Source organism: Bombus flavifrons, chromosome 17 (assembly GCF_040668555.2).
Source record: "Bombus flavifrons isolate JBK064 chromosome 17, iyBomFlav1_principal, whole genome shotgun sequence".
In the NCBI taxonomy this organism is placed as follows: Eukaryota; Metazoa; Arthropoda; class Insecta; order Hymenoptera; family Apidae; genus Bombus; species Bombus flavifrons.
Window position 1 is genome coordinate 5543786 of NC_138458.1, and position 21850 is coordinate 5565635.

At 37.3% G+C, this 21850-nt stretch overlaps 1 protein-coding gene and 1 long non-coding RNA gene across 12 annotated transcripts in view; one reads left to right on the plus strand and one right to left on the minus strand.

Moving 5' to 3' along the window:
- The window catches only part of Nrx-1 (neurexin 1), a 629819-nt gene that overhangs the window by 367090 nt on the left and 240879 nt on the right, over positions 1-21850 (plus strand). For all 11 annotated transcript variants that reach the window (XM_069131031.1, XM_069131033.1, XM_069131034.1 and 8 more), the window contains 2 exons: positions 1798-1956; positions 10119-10271. In XM_069131031.1, coding sequence (XP_068987132.1) covers positions 1798-1956; positions 10119-10271 — 312 coding nt within the window. The remainder of the gene's footprint in view (positions 1-1797; positions 1957-10118; positions 10272-21850) is intronic.
- LOC138188896 (uncharacterized) overlaps positions 1-21850 on the minus strand; it is a 109969-nt gene that overhangs the window by 67361 nt on the left and 20758 nt on the right. The window lies entirely within an intron of this gene.

Genomic DNA, 21850 nt, shown 5'->3' on the forward strand with positions numbered 1-21850 from the left:
ATCTGATGACCATAAATCTCGTTCCGTGTGGATCATCTTCGTAATACATTTTTCTCAACTGACTCTCGAATATTTGTTGAGCGTTGCAGATTACCAGGAACGTGAAACGTTCATGCTTATCGTGAAATTGTTGTCTAATTTTCTATGCAATAAATAAACTGTCTTTTCTTTTCTATCTTCTGGCGTTTAGTGTGTTTCAGGCATTCGTTAACGTGCAGTTCGCGGAATAATATCTGGTCGAAGTTGATGCGAAAATTGCTAGTTTCTTTGTTCCTCGACTGAGGATAGTTAACCAGCAAGGAGAAAGATATTAACCGCAACACGAAATAGCAACCGCTCGTTTTTCTTTCCAATGTATTTATCCGCGTCGTGAGGGTAAGATTGACCCTCCTTAATGGCAAATTATATTCTCGTTAGACTGGGTTTACGGTTGTCGTCGGCGGTTTTGCCTTAATAATTCATTATACGCTACATAGATGTTGCAGATTAAATTACGTATAAAGTAAGCAACATCTATCACGCTCTATCATTTAACATCCTAATTCGATAAAACGTTGCAGACTAAAATCTGCAACGTGCAGCGTTGTTGGATTATTGTGTGCAGCATGTTTTTACACTAGTGTGTGTAGTATGCGTAGTATGTGACAGCTAAGATATTATTCAAAACACCGCAAATAAATTAGCTTTACGCCATGGATTATAATATAAGTGGGAGAACGATGGTAGCAACGATTTCTGTAGCTGATATTCTTTCTTTTTGTTTCTCCTACTGAGGGTTCATTTCTGACAGTTCAATTTGAAATATACACGCGAATTCCTCGAATATAAATTGAGCGAAGAAATAATTGTTACGAGAGGGAGGATTGTTACAGCTTCTAATTTATTGCCTATAATCAGTTCGCGTAATGGACTATAGTAATACGGATAAAATTACAGAGCTTCTATTTTATAATTTTCATCTCCGACAACGAAAAAAGAAACACAGGAGGAGCAGAAAAAACTCCTAATTGAGTAGACAGTAGACGACTGTCCCAAGAATATTTTAATATCTAAAATATTCTAATATTATGACCAAAATTTTTTTAGAGTTTCAGGAAGAGTAAAGGAACACGTATATGTTTATTCCAAGAAACAAACATAAAGAGAATTTTGATAATACGAGATTGCTCGGTAACGTAGCGAGCTTTGAAACTGTTGCTCCGTAAAACACAGGAAATACGTTCTTTCTCTGTACTCTTCCTCTAATATTGTTAATCCTCCACGTGAGAGTTTACGTCCGAGACTAGCCAATCGTCACGGTATTAACAAAAATATTCTCTTTACAAATTACACTCCCAAATCTTGTACGATTAATCGTACGAAAAATAGAAAAAGGAAACAGATCTTATCCCCAACAAAAAAAAAAAAAGAAGGAGGAAAAAATTGCCAACTGAAAAGAGCATAGACAACGCGAGTACACGGCAATTGTCCCGTGGAGAGCAAACGTTACGAGGTCGACGAAATTTCAGTCGAAATTTCACTCGTGTCCAGGCGAATTCTTTTGAATCGAAAGCCGACATCGACCGATGAGATTTAATCTGTCGCGCGAAACCGCGTTCGCGACAGGCCGAGTTGGCTGTGCTTTAATCCAAAATAGGGACCTATCGAGTGAATGAGAGAGAGAGAGAGAGAGAGAGAGAGAGAGAGAGAGAGAGAGAGAGAGAGAGAGAGAGAGAGAGAGAGAGGTTTTTAAGCCAGCGACGCCGCCGTAACTTTCGAGAAAGCCCTGACGAACTTTGGCCCCATTGCTTGTTGCAGCTGTCCGCCATCGTCGATGGGATTTACGCGGAACACGGCCACACTGCGGGCTCGTTCACACATTTGGCGAGCGATCGACTGTTGGTGGGCGGTGGCGCCGACGCGAGATCCCTGCAGGGCGCCAAGGGGATCAACAACTTCGTCGGATGCCTGAGGAAGGTAAGCGAGATCCGTTCGTTCGTGGGTTCCGCGTGATCCACTTTAACCTGCCGCGATTTATTTAGCGAACGTAACTGTCCGGCCGTGAGTCGCGAAACAAGGCAGGCTACTATCGAAAAGTACAGCGGCAGTTTCTTGCGGAAGAGAAATAATTGTAATAGGGTTCGGGTTCAGCAAGCCTCTCTATAAGAGTTTCAGGTTAATTAGCGATTTTATGTAGTTAACGATTTCTGCGACGATAAAAGAGTACTTGGAAGAGGAGCTAAATTGAAGAATTAAAATTGAATCCACTAAAACTATTATTATCGCGTGGTTCTTAACACGAATACACACGTAGAATCTAATGTATGTGAAAAATTAATATGCAGAGAAATATAATAAAAATTCTCCATTTGGTGGACTGCAGCTTGAAGAGGTTTTCAGAAAGATAATCGTTGTTTGACTCTATATAATCGAAATGAATTTACGCATCTCAAGAAAGCACGAAAGCTCTGACTACGGACGATGCAAGAAGCAGCGCTTACCGAAACACGGCTATTGGTTGGAAATTCTCGTTCGTGTGAATTCAGAAAAGGGGTGAAATATTAAAACGCGCGTGCATTTGTCAAGGAAATTTATACGATAGCTAGCTCGTCCCTGTCTTTTCCTTTCTCCAGTGGAGAAGTGAAGTAAAGAATGGGCTCGATACACGACGGTACAAAGAAAGTCACGCGAGTGGATTCTTTTTTTTTTTTTCTTTTTCGAACGATGCCGAAAGTTTCATTTAACGCGGCAGCCACTGGATTTTCGACTGGTGTCCCATCTCTCCGGGGAAATATCCTGGTTCTGTCGTTTCCCCGTTGGATAGCATTGTTTGCTTAATGACGCACGGATGACGCGAAGAGATGATCGATACTTGGCCACGAATAGTCGGAGTATTTGAATTGAATTTTATGTTCGTAAGAAATTGCCTGCTATAAATGTTCATAAAAATGATGTTATCGGCGAGAGCTGAAAGGCAAGCAACATTCGTCCGTATCTCCAGGACGAAATGAGATACAGCTGCGCGTGAACGCTCATAGCTCTGTAGAGCTACAGTGAACGTGAGGAGCATTCGTAGGATAATTAATTTCAACGAACGTATCGTACAACGTCGTTGATTTAGAAGATTCTTACAGATACAAAATATGTACCTTGCAAGTCTGCAGTATAATTTTCATAAAAGAAGAAGAGTGGAATATCTATATCCTTTGTGAGAATATTAACAAATATCTAAGAATTGGCAAAAATGTATACTTGATTAGTATTGTTTAAAACTAGAATTAGATAAAGTTGATAAAGTTTAACTAATATACAGGGGAGAAAATTACTAATTTTAATTATTTGTATATTACAGATACAAAATATGTATCCTTGTAAGTCTGCAGTATAATTTTCATGAAAAAAGAGGAGTAGAATATCTATACCCTTTGTGAGAATATTAACAAATATCTAAGAAATGGCAAAAATGTATACTTGATTAGTATTGTTTAAAACTAGAATTAGATAAAGTTGATAAAGTTTATCTAATATACAGGGGAGAAAATTACTAAATTTAATTATTTGTATACTTACAGATACAAAATATGTATCCTTGCAAGTCTGCAGTATAATTTTCATAAAAAAAGAAGAGTCTAATATATATACCCTTTGTGAGAATATTAACAAATATCTAAGAAATGGCAAAAATGTATACTTAATTAGTATTGTTTAAAACTAGAAGCAGATGAAGCTGCTAAAGTTTATCTGATATACAGGGGAGAAGATTAATAAGTTCAATTAATAATTTTCATAAAAAAAGAAGAGTCTAATATATATACCCTTTGTGAGAATATTAACAAATATCTAAGAAATGGCAAAAATGTATACTTAATTAGTATTGTTTAAAACTAAAAGTAGATGAAATTAATAAAAGTCTAATATATATATATACACCCTTGTGAGAATATTAACAAATATCTAAGAAATGGCAAAAATGTATACTTAATTAGTATTGTTTAAAACTAGAAGCAGATGAAGCTGATAAAGTTTATCTGATATACATGAGAGAAAATTAATAAGTTTAATTATTTGTATACTTACAGATACAAAATATGTATCCTTGTAAGTCTGCAGTATAATTTTCATGAAAAAAGAGGAGTAGAATATCTATACCCTTTGTGAGAATATTAACAAATATCTAAGAAATGGCAAAAATGTATACTTGATTAGTATTGTTTAAAACTAGAATTAGATAAAGTTGATAAAGTTTATCTAATATACAGGGGAGAAAATTACTAAATTTAATTATTTGTATACTTACAGATACAAAATATGTATCCTTGCAAGTCTGCAGTATAATTTTCATAAAAAAAGAAGAGTCTAATATATATACCCTTTGTGAGAATATTAACAAATATCTAAGAAATGGCAAAAATGTATACTTAATTAGTATTGTTTAAAACTAGAAGCAGATGAAGCTGCTAAAGTTTATCTGATATACAGGGGAGAAGATTAATAAGTTTAATTAATAATTTTCATAAAAAAAGAAGAGTCTAATATATATACCCTTTGTGAGAATATTAACAAATATCTAAGAAATGGCAAAAATGTATACTTAATTAGTATTGTTTAAAACTAGAAGCAGATGAAGCTGATAAAGTTTATCTGATATACATGAGAGAAAATTAATAAGTTTAATTATTTGTATACTTACAGATACAAAATATGTATCCTTGCAAGTCTGCAGTATAATTTTCATGAAAAAAGAGCAGTGGAATATCTATACCCTTTGTGAGAATATTAACAAATATCTAAGAAATGGCAAAAATGTATACTTAATTAGTATTGTTTAAAACTAGAAGCAGATGAAGCTGATAAAGTTTATCTGATATACATGGGAGAAAATTAATAAGTTTAATTAATAATTTTCTTAAAAAAAGAAGAGTTTAATATATATACCCTTTGTGAGAATATTTACAAATATCTAAGAAATGGCAAAAATGTATACTTAATTAGTATTGTTTAAAACTAAAAGTAGATGAAATTCATAAAATTTATCTAATATACAGGGGAGAAGATTAATAAGTTTAATTAATAATTTTCATAAAAAAAGAAGAGTCTAATATATATAGCCTTTGTGAGAATATTAACAAATATCTAAGAAATGGCAAAAATGTATACTTGATTAGTATTGTTTAAAACTAGAATTAGATAAAGCTGATAAGGCTTATTTAATATACAGGGGAGAAAATTACTAAATTTAATTATTTGTATATTACAGATACAAAATATGTATCCTTGCAAGTCTGCAGTATAATTTTCATGAAAAAAGAGCAGTGGAATATCTATACCCTTTGTGAGAATATTAACAAATATCTAAGAATTGGCAAAAATGTATACTTAATTAATATCGTTTAAAACTAGAAGCAGATGAAGCTGATAAAGTTTATCTGATATACATGGGAGAAAATTAATAAGTTTAATTAATAATTTTCTTTAAAAAAAGAAGAGTTTAATATATATACCCTTTGTGAGAATATTAACAAACATCTAAGAAATGGCAAAAATGTATACTTAATTAGTATTGTTTAAAACTAGAAGCAGATGAAGCTGATAAAGTTTATCTGATATACATGAGAGAAAATTAATAAGTTTAATTATTTGTATACTTACAGATACAAAATATGTATCCTTGCAAGTCTGCAGTATAATTTTCATGAAAAAAAAGCAGTGGAATATCTATACCCTTTGTGAGAATATTAACAAATATCTAAGAAATGGCAAAAATGTATACTGAATTAGTATTGTTTAAAACTAGAACTAGATGAAGCTGATAAGGCTTATCTAATACACAGGAAAAAGTTACTAAATTCAGTTATTTGTATACTTTACGAGGCTTCCTTTCGATTTTATTATGGCTCGCATGCAATTGCATTGAATTTACCAAATTCTGAAACTACTTGAAATATTCTCCCATTTTTCCTAAGCTCTCTTTAAATCGTTTCTTGATTTGATTTTTTTCGTTTTCATATAATGTTCGTTTAAGCTAGACAAATTTACCAAATGTCCAGCTGGACAAATTGTGAAGTACAAATTAAATAATAAAAGAAAAATAATAAATAAACGCTTAAAAACACCTCCAAAGTATATGAGGACCGTGTGAAGCTTACGATACCGAGTCAGCACATCTCATCAAGAAACGTTGTATTTCGTAGCTAATGAATCATGAATTTTCGCTTTCTCTCCAGATAGAAAGTTGGCTACTTTTTAACAAATAGCCTCGTGGTGATATATTACGCACATACGCAGTAAGTTCGAGGCATGTACAGTATGTTTTGCATATGTTGGTACACATAAGTATGCAGAACATATGGACTATGGAAAAAATGCAAAATAGAAAACGAATTTATATAATCTTCTAATCGCACAACGTATTTCTATCCGGATTTCGTTTCTCTATTTGCATTCTGCAAAAATATGCATCGACATTAGCATGCAAGATCAGATATTAGCAATTTGGAGCGGAATTTTCATCGCGAATATTTATGCATATTTATATTATATTTTAGACACACAGACGGAGAATGGATATATCGATGAAAGAACATTCTATTTTCTACGTGCATGTTCATCATTTTACAAAGTATATTCGGTACAAATATACGCAGAAACACGATCTACTCGCCGTAAGTTCCTTCATACAGTGCTGCGAATAATCAGAAACGCATACACATTTGCTGCGCTATTTCTTCGATTTATCGTATTGCATTGGCAACCAAGTGATCGCGGATTTTGTCAATATGATCTAATGACAAAATCCGCAATCAATTAGTTGCCAATCCACTGACAGTGGCGAAGAAGCCAATTTCAACAGGAAATTTAATCTTCGATAGACTTGGAAAAACATTTGATAATTTGACACTATAAACGATCTTTGCTTTAATTCTACGAAAAATCGAACAATGACATTGCCTTTACAATTTACAATTACTCGCTCCACTGTATAACACGTCAACGAAACTGCGTCTACTTTAATGTTCGAGACGCGCAGTCTAAATACGACAGAAACGTTCGTCATTCGTCGAATAACATTCCCTTGGATCGTCTTTCCAGCCAGGAAATTTCACTTGCGTGAATTCGAATTCATGGCCGGTTAGAATATTCTGTAGTGGAATTTAAACACGAGCCCAGCAGCTCTGAAATAATACCGTGTGTCGCGGTTTCGATGGTTTCGTGCCACTTGTCGGAGACAACTCGCATAGCCAAGCCGATTCACTCGTTCGCCTATACCGTCGTCCGCTAATGCTGGCCAAAGTTGGCGTATTCAGTCACAGGTCTGTCAGAAATCTTAATGAGGTCTTAGCACTTTGATCGTCGCGTTTCAACCATAAAGGATCGTTACATAGACGTTCGCCTGGCCGAAATCGCCGATTCGCTTTGAACTTTGTAAGATAATGTTGGACGTACAATAGACGTGTTCGCTAGAAGCTTCTGGCACATCCAAGTGAAGTTTATAGCTCGCTTTTCGGCGCCTAAAACTCGTACGTACACATGCTTATTCTATAGTGAGCAGATTTTTCTATCCGATTTTCTACATTTCCCTAGCCACCTGAAAGTTTAGCACGAAATGACGTGAAGTTTAATATATTAGGTTGCCCGAAATGTTTCTTTCGTTTTATCAGGAAATAATAGACGCATAATGTTTGTTGTTTTATATTAGTTTATTTATAATAGAAATAGAACGAAGTTAATTCGATAAAATAATATAAAACAGAAATTGTTACTTATCACCTTATCAAACGAAAGAAACTTTTCGGACAACCTAATATTTGCACTTAATCGGATAGTGTATGAATATGGTAGATAAGAACACACGATTCGTTAAATGTTCTTTCGACAGCGTTAACAATTCTTTAATTACAGTCAGATCATTGCGCGAGCCATTAGAAATCAAAACAGTGTTCTACTGTGACGACACAAGAGTTGTACACTTATTTACACCTAGCTGTTTATGTGCATCTTTTTTATTGAGATATGTATCATTTTCTGCGCTGGACTGGGTTAAATGCGTTAGTAGAGATACTTGTATGTGGATGTCAGTGTGTGGAGGTATGTGTGTGCGTCTCGAAAACAAAGGAATGTAAACAATTCAGTTAACAGCTGGTATGGAAGAAAGTGCTGAGACGCGTGCAAGTGTGTATCGATGAATATCTTAGCAATCGTCCATAAAATAGATATATAACTATTCTAATATTAATTCCAAGTGTAAATTTAGTGCTCCTGTAACATTATTTCCGCTATCAGGATCCACAATTCTCAACATTTTTACAAACTGTATCGAATATAAATAAATATATCCACAGCCTAGCCGCCATAGAATTCGTACACTTTGTTGAAAATACGTCTAAGATGTAACGAAACTTCGTCTGCTTGGACGATCCACGCGCAGGCTAAATACAATAGAAACGTATCATTTGGCGAATAACTGACTTTAGTTTCCAGTTTCCAGGTACGAAATTTCAGCGCTGCAATCGGATTGTGTACATCGTGTTACGTTACACGGTGCACTGATAGCGAGCATTAACGTTCACCTAACTTTTTAACATGTAACCGGTGTTGGTCCTCGGCAAAGAAATTGTTACAAAAATAAATAAATTTCCGTATCTGGAGAAGAACGTCGATATCGTCATATTTTCACAGATACGGAAATTCTGTACGATAACATAACAAACATATGCGCGTAGTTGTCAAAATTTTGTAATCTCCGCAAATTCCTTCATCGTTTCTATTAAATTAACAAAAATTGCCAACACATCGAACGTCGTTACTTGCGACCAATTACATCGATCGATTATCCCCCTCAGCATTTTTTTCTTTTTTCATTAGTGCCCGATAAGCGGTGGATCGATTAATTAGCTTGATTGCATTGTTTATGCAAGGGATGAAAAAGCTGGCGCGTAAATCTGACAGAAAAACGAGCGAATTTTAACTATCCGCCGCGGTTTCGACCTTCCTGATAAATAACATTTCGCCTCTGCAGCGGATACTAAATCGCAATTCTCCGCGTTCGATAAAAGACATAAATCATGGCTAATACGTAATTACTATGTTAATGCGTACGTTAATAATCTCGTAACTGGATTTATCTTTCAATTCAGCCTGTTCACCTGTCCAGCGATTCGCAACAAAAATACTCGATATCCGATCCCATTCTCTTCGTCCACTTATTGTTACGTAAATTCTCATTGCTATCTTTATCGCTTTTACGGTTGTTGCTCTTCCGCACGAGTCTATTTCATTCGATTTCTAAGCAACGTTTAATGACGAGGCAAACGTCGAAATATTTTTACGAGCCGCGATACGATTTCATTTTATCGCTTGCTTGTTCCTTTCTTGTTCTCGCTTCGTATTCTTTGGGATTATCGGTGGCGGATGAAATATCGCGAAAGGAATATCTTCAGCCGTGTTGAAATAATCGTAAATTCTCCTCGTATATCGTAGATTCCTAAATAATCGTAGATTCTCCTGAACAGATATTATTACACAAATACAAGATAAATGCAGGATGCTTCAAGACTGTGAGAAGGACGCATAGTCAAATACAAAAGTAGTAGAATTTTCAAACTGTTCTCCCACAAAGTACCAGCTTGTTGTGTTATATATTTTACTCTTGCTGTATATTATATTTTACTCTTGGTTAATAAATTGAAATATTACCGATTATTTGACAACATAAAATTGATGCTATGGATTTTTATGCAAATTCGCATTTCCGAAAATATAATGAGAAACATAGGACCTTAGTGCGAAATTGTTTCACTATAGAAATTACATTACACTTGAAAAATCTTTTGCAACCGAAAGATCAAACGTTGAAATGTTTCGCAAGAAAGAAAATTACCGACCACCTAATTATCATACAGATAACCGTACACTAACGAACGCGAAATGAATTTCGCTTGAACCTCCGTATCAACCTCCTCTCGAAACGCACGCACACGCTTTTTCCGGGTCGATAATGCCCGAATACCGGCGTTTCCCAAATTCGCGCTTTGTTCCCCGAAGGCTTTGCATCGCGATATTAAAATCCGGTTACAGCGCATCCGGCGCGATCGAGATAGCCCGGCCGATGTAATGAAAATGTTTTTCCACCCTTTTTGCAGGTCGAATTCGTGGCGGAGGGGGTGAAAATGGAGCTGATCGACGCGGCCAGGAGCGGAGCCGCGGGCGCGGCCGCCTGGGGCAAAATGGATTTCCATTGTCGGGAACCCAGAGCCTCGGACCCAATCACCTTCACCACCAGGGACTCTCATCTCGTGAGTATTTCCCGCCGTATTATTTCCTCATGAAAAATAAGAAATATCCCTCGTGCAACGTCGACAAACCCCAGTGCCAAGTACGAATGGAGGGGCGGCAGCATCGAGGAAATTACTTTGCTCGTTTCTCTCTGATGGTGTTAACGAACGAATCGCGCGTGTAGTCCCTGGTGTATCTACTTTTTAACTCTTTGCGTTTGAGCCATTCGTTGGATTAATCTTCGTTCCACTATTTCTTTCGATAGACTCTCGCGATTCTCGTTAATTTCTTCCTTTTAATTAATGTTATTTTGTTCTTCGCTGTTTTTCATTTTTCTTGTTTGTTGTATATTTGAGGGTCCGGCCGAGAAATAATTGTTTGACTAATTTAATAATGTTCAAACTCGACTTGCTCGCAAACGAAGAAAACGTTATTTTATGTTCTTTTATTTTTCCATAAACAATCACGTTATTCCTATTTTACGTGTTATTTGCATATCGCGGACTCTGTATATGTATTGTTTCTTTTTTCTTCTTTTAATGGGAAACGTTATTGCACATGGAGTTTTCGATTTTGTCCAGCGACGAATCTTGCGTTTAATTTCTTCATTTTCTTCAATATTCTATCGCTCTGTGTTCGAGACACTCGTCGAATTAATTTTTTAAATTGTTTTAGTAAAATTAAAGTATTTCATAGCCTTTTTCTTCCTCTCTTTCGTCCATTTCATTTTACACGTCTCGTTTCCCGTATTACCGTTATTAATATGCTATTTTAAAGAGATTGTCGATTGGAAATGGATTTCCAGAGGTCGGATATCGTGTCGGACGGCGAAGATCGAAGAGTATACAATAGTTTTATGGTCGCGATGGAATGTCGATTACGTAAATATTACTTGACCGGTGGCTGAAAAAAGCGTGCGAGTTAAACGCAGTGGTATATTCGTGACAACGTAGTATGTAAATTTTGTTCCAAGTTGTTTATATTTGGAAACTAGCGTGAACCATACGTGAACAGCATTGCTTTCCTTTATGCAACGAATGTTACGTTCGATCAGCTCGAATCGATGTTGTTTCACTCGAGTTCCTGTCACGCTGTCAATTTAAAATTGCCATTCTAGCTGTCTTTATATATCATTCGCTTCTGTAAAAAGCGATAGGATCCAGCAACCGATAGTCTGTCGGCGATAATGTTCAGAAAATTTTGTCTATTGGCAATTTTTCAACCTACAACACATTCGTTGCCGATGTAATTTCTCCGCGAGGACAGTCGACTACGTTTGATACAAATTAAAAATTAATTTACGCCTGTGATATGAAAACGCGATGTACATTTCAATCGATCTGATCGCTTGAAAACCTCCCGTACTTCTACGATATATGAAAAACGTTCTCCGTTTAATCGCATAAACGAAACGCGTGTTCGAAATTTGTGGGATTTCGTATATACGTGGTGGGTTGGCAACTAAGTAACTGCGAATCTTGTTATTGTCATCTAATGACAAAATCCGCAATTACTTAGCTTGCGTTGATTTAAGTTACAGTTGACAAAGCGGACAAAGTTGATGAACTTTTCGATAAGCGGACGGAAGAAAGATTTTTCTTTTTTATTTGGCTGTATTTTACAATCGATTCTCATTGAGAATTTTAAGTAAATGGAAGGAAGATGACGTAGAGAATTTGTTCGTAGCTTGGCTAGAAACCCGTTCTTACGATTCTATGTGATTAAAATAAATTGCAATGCCTTTAGTCCGAGGGGAACGACGCGATCGGATATTCTACAAATTTCCCTCTTTCGATAATTCATCGGCCTTCTACGTCTGTTCGTTGAATATCTGGAACGTTTGGTCTAGCAAATCTGCCATACAGGAAAGCAATTACAAGAAACGATTTATCCCTCTATTATTTCCGATAATCGACATTCTACCGCACCCATAAAGTCTCATCTACGATTCCCTTTCGTCCATGATATCGCGTCAAACACAAAAGGTCGCCAAGCGTCGCGGGCATCGTTGACAAATTCTAGAAATAAATTCCGGTCGACGAAACTTACGTCGTATTGTTATTCCATGCGAAATTACTCGATGCAGGCGCATAAATTATCGCGAGAAAGGAAATGAATTCTTGGAGCACGTGGTCGCTAAGATCCCAGGGAAGAAAGAAAATGAAAAGCAGATCGTTAAACGGAAGAACAGGCAGAATGATTTAGTAAACGCGCTGCCGGTATTGTTACAGGCAAATTTAAAAACACGTATAGTCGAGGTATGAAGGGTTTTCGTAATGGCTGACCTTACCGAATGACGCGTTACCAGCGAGGAAATTTAAACAGAGCCGCGTTTGAATCACGCGGCGCGGTTCGCCTGGCAAAGAACAGAAAGCAGTTGAAACGCCATTTTCCCTTTAGTGTCTATAGCAACGGTTCATGACTCTCCATACAATGATTGTCAAGCGCGTTTCATAGCATTCCGAACATTCTCTGTACGTGGTCTCAGTGCTTCTCAAACTTTTCATTCCAATTTCTCGATTATGGCTCTCGCCCGACTATCAAATTCGAATTATCGATTCTGGATATTAATTTCACGTATATGCTGTTCCTCATAATTCGGACAAACTATGGAAATGGAGAGTAGCGTGACAGGGTAGCGATTCTACGCGGAGAAATGAGTCGAGGAAGAGGAATAACATTTTGTCGTTGGAGGGTTCGTTTCAGAGAAAACTAGAGACAACGTGTACCAATTGCGAGTTTCGACTTGCAAAATTCCTGGTTCTGCTAGTGTTTTCTTCCTGTTGTTAATACATTGCTGACCGGCAATTTTACCGAGAATTTGTCTCATGTCACCGGTTGTTATTTCGCAATTGCATGTGGAAGTAGAACAATATAAATAAACTTGAATAAATTTTATTTATTATTCAACTTTGAATATTTCTGTGTAACGATCACAACAGCTTTTGCAAATACAGGGTGGTTGGTAACTGGTGGTACAAGCGGAAAGGGGGTGATTCTACGCGAAAAAGGAAGTGGAAAATATAGAATAACAATTTTTCGTTTGAGGCTTTGTTTTCGAGAAAATCGACTTTGAATTTTCGCTCGGTACGCCTGCACTTTATCACGTCTCGTTATAACGGATCTCACTGTAGATCGTGGTCTCGATTGACGTTATTTTTTTAATTTTCTTTTTTTTAATTTTTCCATCGAGACAACGATCTACAGTGAGATCCGTTATAACAAGACGCGATAAAGTACACGCGTACCGAGCGAAAATTCAAAGTCGATTTTCTCGAAAACAAAGCCTCAAACGAAAAATTTTTATTCTATATTTTCGACTTCTTTTTTCGCGTAGAATCACCCCCTTTCCGCTTGTACCACCAGTTACCAAACACCCTGTATATGTTCTTTCGCTGCGTTTTCCTTTTGAACAGCATACGCCACACGCTATAGTCGCGTTTGTTTCTCTGCCAGTGACTATTTTTCCTAAGACGTGGTCTCTTAGCTTGAAAGGTGCATCATTATAAGCAGCTGTTTTAGAAATTCGAGAAGTGCCAGGTGCAATGCTGCATCCTTTGGAATCCACGGTTATCCATTCTCCAGCTACTTCCAGTAGAAATGTAGCGCATCGCGAGTTTCCTCGTGGCCGGTCTGCAACGTTTGACCATGAAAACACGAGTTAACTTGTGACGTGGCCAATGTCACGATGTTCTTTTATTCTGTGCTTAATTTGCATAGTTTCGTAAATAAGGATAAACTTGCTACTTGTTAAAAATCCTTTGATTGATGTAACAACATAATTGCTGCATACACAGTAGTACTGTACTCCTGCAACTAAATTATTATGCTCTTCTTGCAGCGAATTACGCGTATTTTTGAAATCTTCCTAAGCCAAAACAATGTCTGCTTTTAGTTCCTCAACGCTGTTGTTAGTACGCTCCGAATTTGATGGCACAAACACGAGCAGAAAGAAAAGTTTCTTGCCTCGAAACTTGCAGATAATATACGTCATTCTTCAGAAATATTTCATATTCAAAGGAAGAAATGTTATCCATTTTTCTCGGTTTAGTTTTCCATGTACAATCACCACCCCGCCGCTCGTACCGCGATTTTTGGAATAACCTGTACAAGATACTCGTGTTTCGTTTACTATTATTACCAGCTTAAGTATACGTTTACGTTAAATTTCAAGAGCAACGAAAGCGTAGAAGGTGTAGCTATAGTTGGAATAATATGCAAAATAAGTAGAATGTTCAAAATACTTGCTACCGTATTTGCTACATGAAATCTCTGCTTAGCCTTCATCTGCTTAATTACATTCATAAACATACAAATTTGCATAATTGCTCTCGGTTCACTCTTTTATTTCCTCCTCTTAGGTTCATCCGTACAGAGTCCTGCGGTGCAGCACTTCAAACGCTTTCTCAGAAAAACAAATTTCTCTTCAAGTTCTACCCGTTTATTTAACAGCAATTACACTCGCAAAAATACAGATTTGCGTGGACATTGACAGCCCAGTTCCTAAGATCAGAGATCGCTCAAGTCCTCGACTTCATATCCTCGGACTCTTCTTGATATCTTCAAATTCTGTTTAACAAGATCTTTGGCCAAGTTGATGGAGTTCCAGCGAAACAGTTTGAGAGACCCTGAGGCCCAGAGAAACACGCGTATACTAGGCGCTTTCAGAAACCACGAAACGTCGTCGTTACCATTGCAAATTCTCTTTGCTGCCATTTATGGCGAGGCGAAGGTGGCCGCCGATACGCGCTTCCTCGAAGCACGTTTCGCAGTTGCTGCTGTCGCGCGGTCTTTGTTTACGAGCGTGGCTGTTCCAGGATTATGGTGACCATCGACGTGGTTTATACGCGAGCCACCTTCGAACGCAGTTATCGACTTCGCGCCGACCTAATTCCTCGATAATCACCGACCAAACAACGAATTAGAGCAGCGGTGCTCCAGTGTACGCGTTTCGACAGGCGCAGAACGAACGAAAGAGTTTTTTGTCGAACGTCCCGTGGGAATCTTGAGCGAGACTACGACGCGTGGAATATCATATTACAGTGTTTATAGCGGTTGCGATAATTTTTTGTTCTTCGTTCAGTGTCGACTGATTGTCAGACAACATGTTCAACTGCAGCTTTTCGACTGTTTTGTTGAAAGACGAGGCCATGCAGTGAAGTTTCACACGCGATAAGATCGAAGGGTTATGTCGTGGTGAAATTTTGAGAAATAGCTCGGTGTCGTTTTCTCATTCGACCAGTATGGCGAGTATATGCGTCGAGCAGAAGCTTTATTTCAGTTCGTTCGACGAGAATACTCGTCGCTTGTATCTATTTTCGCGCTCCACGACCTAACCCCATGAAAGATTTTTAAAACTAAATTCCGTAAATTCGGTTAACTGGTTTGTTAAGTAGTTTGTTTTATTACAAAGTCCTCCGCGTTTTCGTTTATTTATTCTGTAGAATTTATCAAGCTGCTTTCAATTTCGTCGTGAAATTTATTTAATTTGAGATAAAAATTGTAGCTTAGATGAATTCCATCGACGAATACCACGGGATGGTTTGGTTAACTCATTATTCAAAAATATGTTAAATACGTTAATGAAAATTGAAACGTTTAACAATTTAAATGATTGATTTTAAGTAATTGCTGGATATCGAGAATTAATCTCGACAGAAATCTCATTTAAATAATACCAAGGGCCAATAAATGTTAATTAAGCTAATCGCGAAGTACCTGGTTCCTCTGTATCGATATCACTGCCACGTTTAATACTTTTACAAACAACAGTAAATTTCTAGAAATTCTACGTAACTTCCCATAAATATTACCGTACTTATCACGTTATACCTGTTTCAGAAATAATCCATTATTCGCTACCAGTTGACAAATTATTGAAACAAAGCGTGCCGACTAAACAACGCGAATTATCTCTTCGACGATCAATTTCTCGATCTCTGTTAACATGAGAATTTACGTGAAGTTAGACGAACAAAAGAAATGTTATCCGACGATTTTAAATTCAATTTCAGAACCGATCGTTCGACCGAGAATGCTAAAATTAGCGTTAAATTAAATGAAAAAACAAGCGAGACGTTGCAGACGACAAAGTCAGCTAATATTCGAATGTGCGTAGAAATTCGTAGTCTACGCGCCAACAACCACTTTAATTGCCAAAATTTTCAAGTCGAACAAAGTGTCTCCGCTGCGCCTTCGGGGCAAAGATTTACCAAAAATTTCTATTCTCGATGGTCGTTCGCCGCAACCCTTTCAAGCCCGCGCCGGAGTATGTACACGGGGGTTGATAAAATATCCGAGGCAGGAGTTGGGGATGCGGCGTGTCACAGTGTGCACGAATTCAATTTCGCGGCGGCCTGAATACATCGGAGCGAAAGTGGCAAAAGTCCAGCGCATCCGGCGCTGGATGTCGATGCACGTGCGCGGCTCACGTTATTCGTGCGAATCGCGCGCGGATCCCGCGAGACACGAAAATGCCGCGTCATCTCCCTAAGCGGATCATACGTCTCGCCCGTGTGCTCGTCGACACGCGCGTTCTCCGTCGATACGACGAGGATCCGACGACCGACGAGTCGCAGATTGAATCCGCCCTCGGCTCAGCTCGTTCATTTCCCATTTTTTCTTCGTTTCTCCTCTTACGTCTGCAGCTTTCCTTCCACGCAACTCCACGGTCGTAGGTGGTTCCATGAAATAGGACAACTACTACGACCTTTGTTTGTTGCAACGAGGAAAGATCATCAAATTTATAATTATATTTTTGTAATTTACGTGCGTTGAACGAAACGAGCTCTAACGAGGCAGCTTAGAGCACTTCCCGAAAAGGTGAGCATGAGCCATCGTACAAAATTTCTATGCGTCGAAATGCGTTTGTTAAAGCTCGTTTACTGGGCAATTTCGACGAGTCGAAACGACTCGAAGATTTTAGCTCTTCCTTTGACGCTCCACCGTGCTTTCGTCTCTGCGAACGTATAGTACTTGCGGAAATATGGTTCTGCAGGAATCATTCTTCCATAGACAAGTGTACTTATGCACAAAAGTGGGAACATTTGACAAATTTAAGAGCCTAAAGCTACTAACTTGTTCATAAAGTTTCTCCGTTTAAATCGGACAATTTAGTTCCATGATAATTACAGACTGGTAATCAGAGGTTGTCCCATAAGAGTTGGTTTCATGGTTTCGTGAAGAAATGATAGATGCTCAACATATTTTACGATCACCTTACGATCAATGATCATAAATAAATGATCGTAATGATGGAAATAGAAGAAAATGCATCGTACATAATTCGATAAAATAATATAAAATAAGAAATTATTATTCCTATTATTATTTCCTTATAAAACGAAAGAAGCTCTTGGGACAAGGTAATAAATCTTTATCCTTTGCGGCGAGATAAAATAAATTAGACGAGTGATAATGGTATGTGTAGCGGTGGAAGGACTCTAAAGGATTATGTGGACGGTTCGTGAAACCAATCCAACATTCGCCAATATCGAAATTGAAACCGGCAGAATGAAAATCCACGAACGAGGAGGAAAGGACGCGACGCGTGGCCATCCACCATTGCCATCCAATTGAAAGGCTGCGCGCAATGGAAACGAAATCGAAAAACCGTTACCCACTGCGAAAATAGTCGCATGGTCCGAAGCACGCTAACAAAAAAAAAAAAAAAAAAGATATAAAAAACGATTATTTCTTCTTACTTTAGAAATTTGTAATGAAAAATTTTCGACGATACCGTCGCTTAAAGTTACTCGGATCCGCTGTATCAAAATGTTTCCCATGGAAGCGAAAAGAAGATAATCTCTGAAGCTCTTTCGAATTTTCACATTATCGGGATGAACCTACTTCCGCTACGTTCCTCCGGCCATTTTCCATCCAATTGCAAATGGAAACGTTGGATCGAAAAGTTGATCGACATTCTGATAATAAATTATCTACTGTGCACACGTTTTATGTGTATCATATGGGAAGAAAAATTAATCAAAGAGAAACAATTAGTGAAAGTGTGATATTGTTTAATGAAAGAGAAGTCCAATAAGAAAAAGAATAACTTGTATTATGATTAAAAAAGCAGTAAAAAGTGTATGATATTAATTAAGAAATTATCTCATGTTTTGAATATTTGAGTCATTATGAAACATTCTTTTTGTAAGAAAAGAGCTTCACGCATAAGATGTCTGATCTGGAAAACGCCAAAAACTACACTAAAGAATTCATAATTAAATAAATTTATATTCTAAATATATTTATATATAACAGATTCATATAGACAAAATTATTCCTGAAGAATAATTATAAAGTCAGCAATGTATAACGAAAAGTTCTCGTATTGTTTAACGTATGTGTGATATTGCTTGTAGAAAAATACAATAACATGAAACGTCAAAGAGGGTAACAGGTTGGAGAAAAATGCGAAAGATTTGTTATTTCAGGTTTGAGGAAGATAGGCGAATTCGAAATAATAGGAACGCGTTTTCAAAGCTGTGCATTGGATCACGTTGTTGAACTATATTTTTAATATGAAATTCCGCAACGTTATTTATTTATTCCGGTCTGATGCAGGGGAAAATAGACAAAGCGCGCGAAGGAAGCCTCGCTGGAACGAGGAAAAGATCATTTTTGAAATAGAATTTTATTTGCAAGGCGAATCCGGTTTGTCGTGTTTCGTTTCACCGGGATAAAACTATTCCTGGCGTAGACAATTATACTAAAAGAGCACTACCTAAATTTCCCTGCTGCTTTTTAAGAACATTTTGTCAGAAATAGTTTGCATGGCTTACAAATTAGACGGTGAAATATGGCGACGCAAAGGCCAGCTTCCTCGTCACCGTAGAAATCCTTGTACGACACTTTGTCGTATTTTGTTGGAAAACAGAAAGGCAAATTAAATGTAATTAAACTGTCATAACCTGAATATGAATGTGAAATATGATTATACTACTATAGTAAGTACATTATACTACGAAACTTTCCACCATAGGATAATATTACAAGGAAAATCTAATGCCTAAAGAAAAGAATCTTTTTTCCTGTATTATGTAATTTATATATAACTTCTTTTTAATATTCTTTTAAAACCAATCATTTTCTCTCTCACGTTGCAATTAATTAATATTAATTAATATGTTCTATTTATTTAATATTATATCTGCTACTTATTCAATGGGATCAAACTTAATGATTCTTGAGGTTGATGAAGTTACTTGGCAAACAGAGATGCGTTTAGTCAAGAGCAGCTGAAATTTCGTTTAACGCAATTTTCCTAAATGCCACGATACTGCAGCGATGCAGATGGCAAAGATTTATGAGCAGTACGAAGTTGCAATGCTACACAAAGGAATGGCAAAGAGAAGATTTCAGAGACCATGTACCGTTCCCGGTTTTCTAATAGATGCTACTCTTTCCCCTGCAATTTAAGCTTGAGAAGCTGAGCCAATGTGGACTATTGAAATTTTTAATCGCAAAATTATCAAATTCTAAGCGACGTTTATCTAATTAACCTGCTGTCGTCGATGCTAAACACATAGATATACAGGGTGGTTGGTAACTGGTGGTACAAGCGGAAAGGGGGCGATTCTACGCGAAAAAAGAAGTGGAAAATATAGAATAAAAATTTTTCGTTTGAGGCTTTGTTTTCGAGAAAATCCACTTTGAATTTTGGCTCGGTACGCCTACACTTTATCACGTCTCGTTATAACGGATCTCACTGTAGATCGTTGTCTCGAGTGACGTTATTTTTTTAATTTTTTTTTTTTTTAATTTTTCCATCGAATAACATAATCGCAAACATAATCGGATTGAATCATAACGACTACCTCTAAGTTTCGTTATTTAAGTACAGCTATAATAAATAGCGTACACTAAAGTATTGGGCATCTTCCCAAAAATCGCGAAAGAAAGGCCCCGATGTCCTTTCGTCTCCGACATATATATTATATGATCGTTTTTTCCATCGACAAGCAGTTTTTAATATATGTACGATACTTGAAAAACCGAGGCAATTTGGGAATAACAAATGGACTAAATTTATCGAAATCTTTTCGTTGGAAGTAAGGTAAAGATAAGAATTAATATAAAACAAATTCTGCTACTTGTTCCTAGTGTTGTTTTAATTGGTCGGTGGCAAGTAATGAATATTCAAGATTTGAGAGGAGGAATTCAAATAAATTTACCCTCCCCTCCTCCTTTTTGCTTTTTAATACAGCTGGATGTATCTAATCCCACCAGGGTGTCGAATATTACGCCAAAATTCCAGAATTTCCACTCTCTTAAATTAAAGTTATGTACAAGGTTCCCACTTCGCATATTTGCATATCTCATGCAACATATGCCTTGTGTAGCACGTACGAAATTCAAGAAACTGCTCGAAAGGTTCTTATCAATCTTCCTAGTATACTACCTCGCCAACCTTGCAAAAATATAAAACGAACTTGTAGCTCGCTAACAGCTCCAAACGGAGAATCTACACAATTAAATTTCCCAAAATTTCGTTCTCCAAAACACCGCTAAATCTCTCAATCAGAAACTCTGCAACTTCTAACCTGTTTAAGGGTGTTTCTCCATCCTGAGGTTTCGCTTGTTTGGCCATACATTTTTATTCGTCGATTCTTGACGATATTTAGAATCAGCGTATTTGTTGATATTAAAGAAAGAAAGAAACACACAGGTTTCACATTGAAAAATCTAAAATCTGAGAGTTACAGAATTTTTAATCGTACGCTGAGAGTCTTAAGGGGCACGATAACCGTACGACGAAAAACGACGAAGCTGAACATTCTGAAACTCGCAGGATTTAATTTGCAATTACGGGGGAATTTGGTGCGTTCGCGTGAGCTCCAGACGTCGTTGCGAGCAAAAGAGCTATTAATATTCCCGCGGGATCGTTGGCGTATTTTCTAGGGGCAGGCGAATTTCGAAGCGAGAAAAAATGATCATTCGATTAATTGGGAAAATCTGCATATCCATTTGTTGGTCGATGGGGTCGCAGGCGAATTCATCGCTTGTTCCACGGCCACGTACGCGCATAAGCGCACGTGGGACACGCGACCGACGCCCACTAGGAAAATGCGATTTGCATACAGCCGTTTAATTGAGGCATCGTTTCGCATTAGCGTTTGTCATTTAACGGGGCTTGTTTTCCGAATTTCCGATGTCAATTCGTCCAATGGTTACGCGCCCCGCATCTGCGCCATCTGCGTTCCTCTGCTCTTTCGGAAAACCATCGCGTTTCCCTTCGTTCGCCGAGGACCATGTTCGTCATCCTCTTGGAAAGCCAGATTTTCATTCGCAGCCCATCTGCCGTCACTTTCTTCGTGAAATTTCTTCATTTGGAGAATCTGATCTCGTAACTTGCAATTATCGAGATAGTCACAATGAACGAATCCGTAATTCTATGGGATTTTATGGGATTTTTGGATTAAGATTTTGCCCCTTCCACTCTCGCCTTGTGTTTTTCTATCTTTCGTTTCGATTTCTTTGATGTAAATGTTAGGTTCTGGTGGTCGATGCTTCAGCAGCATTTGCAATTAAAAGGGCGATGCTATTTTCCAGCGCGTAACATACTCAAGATGTAGAATAACGAAATTCACGGGCTCGA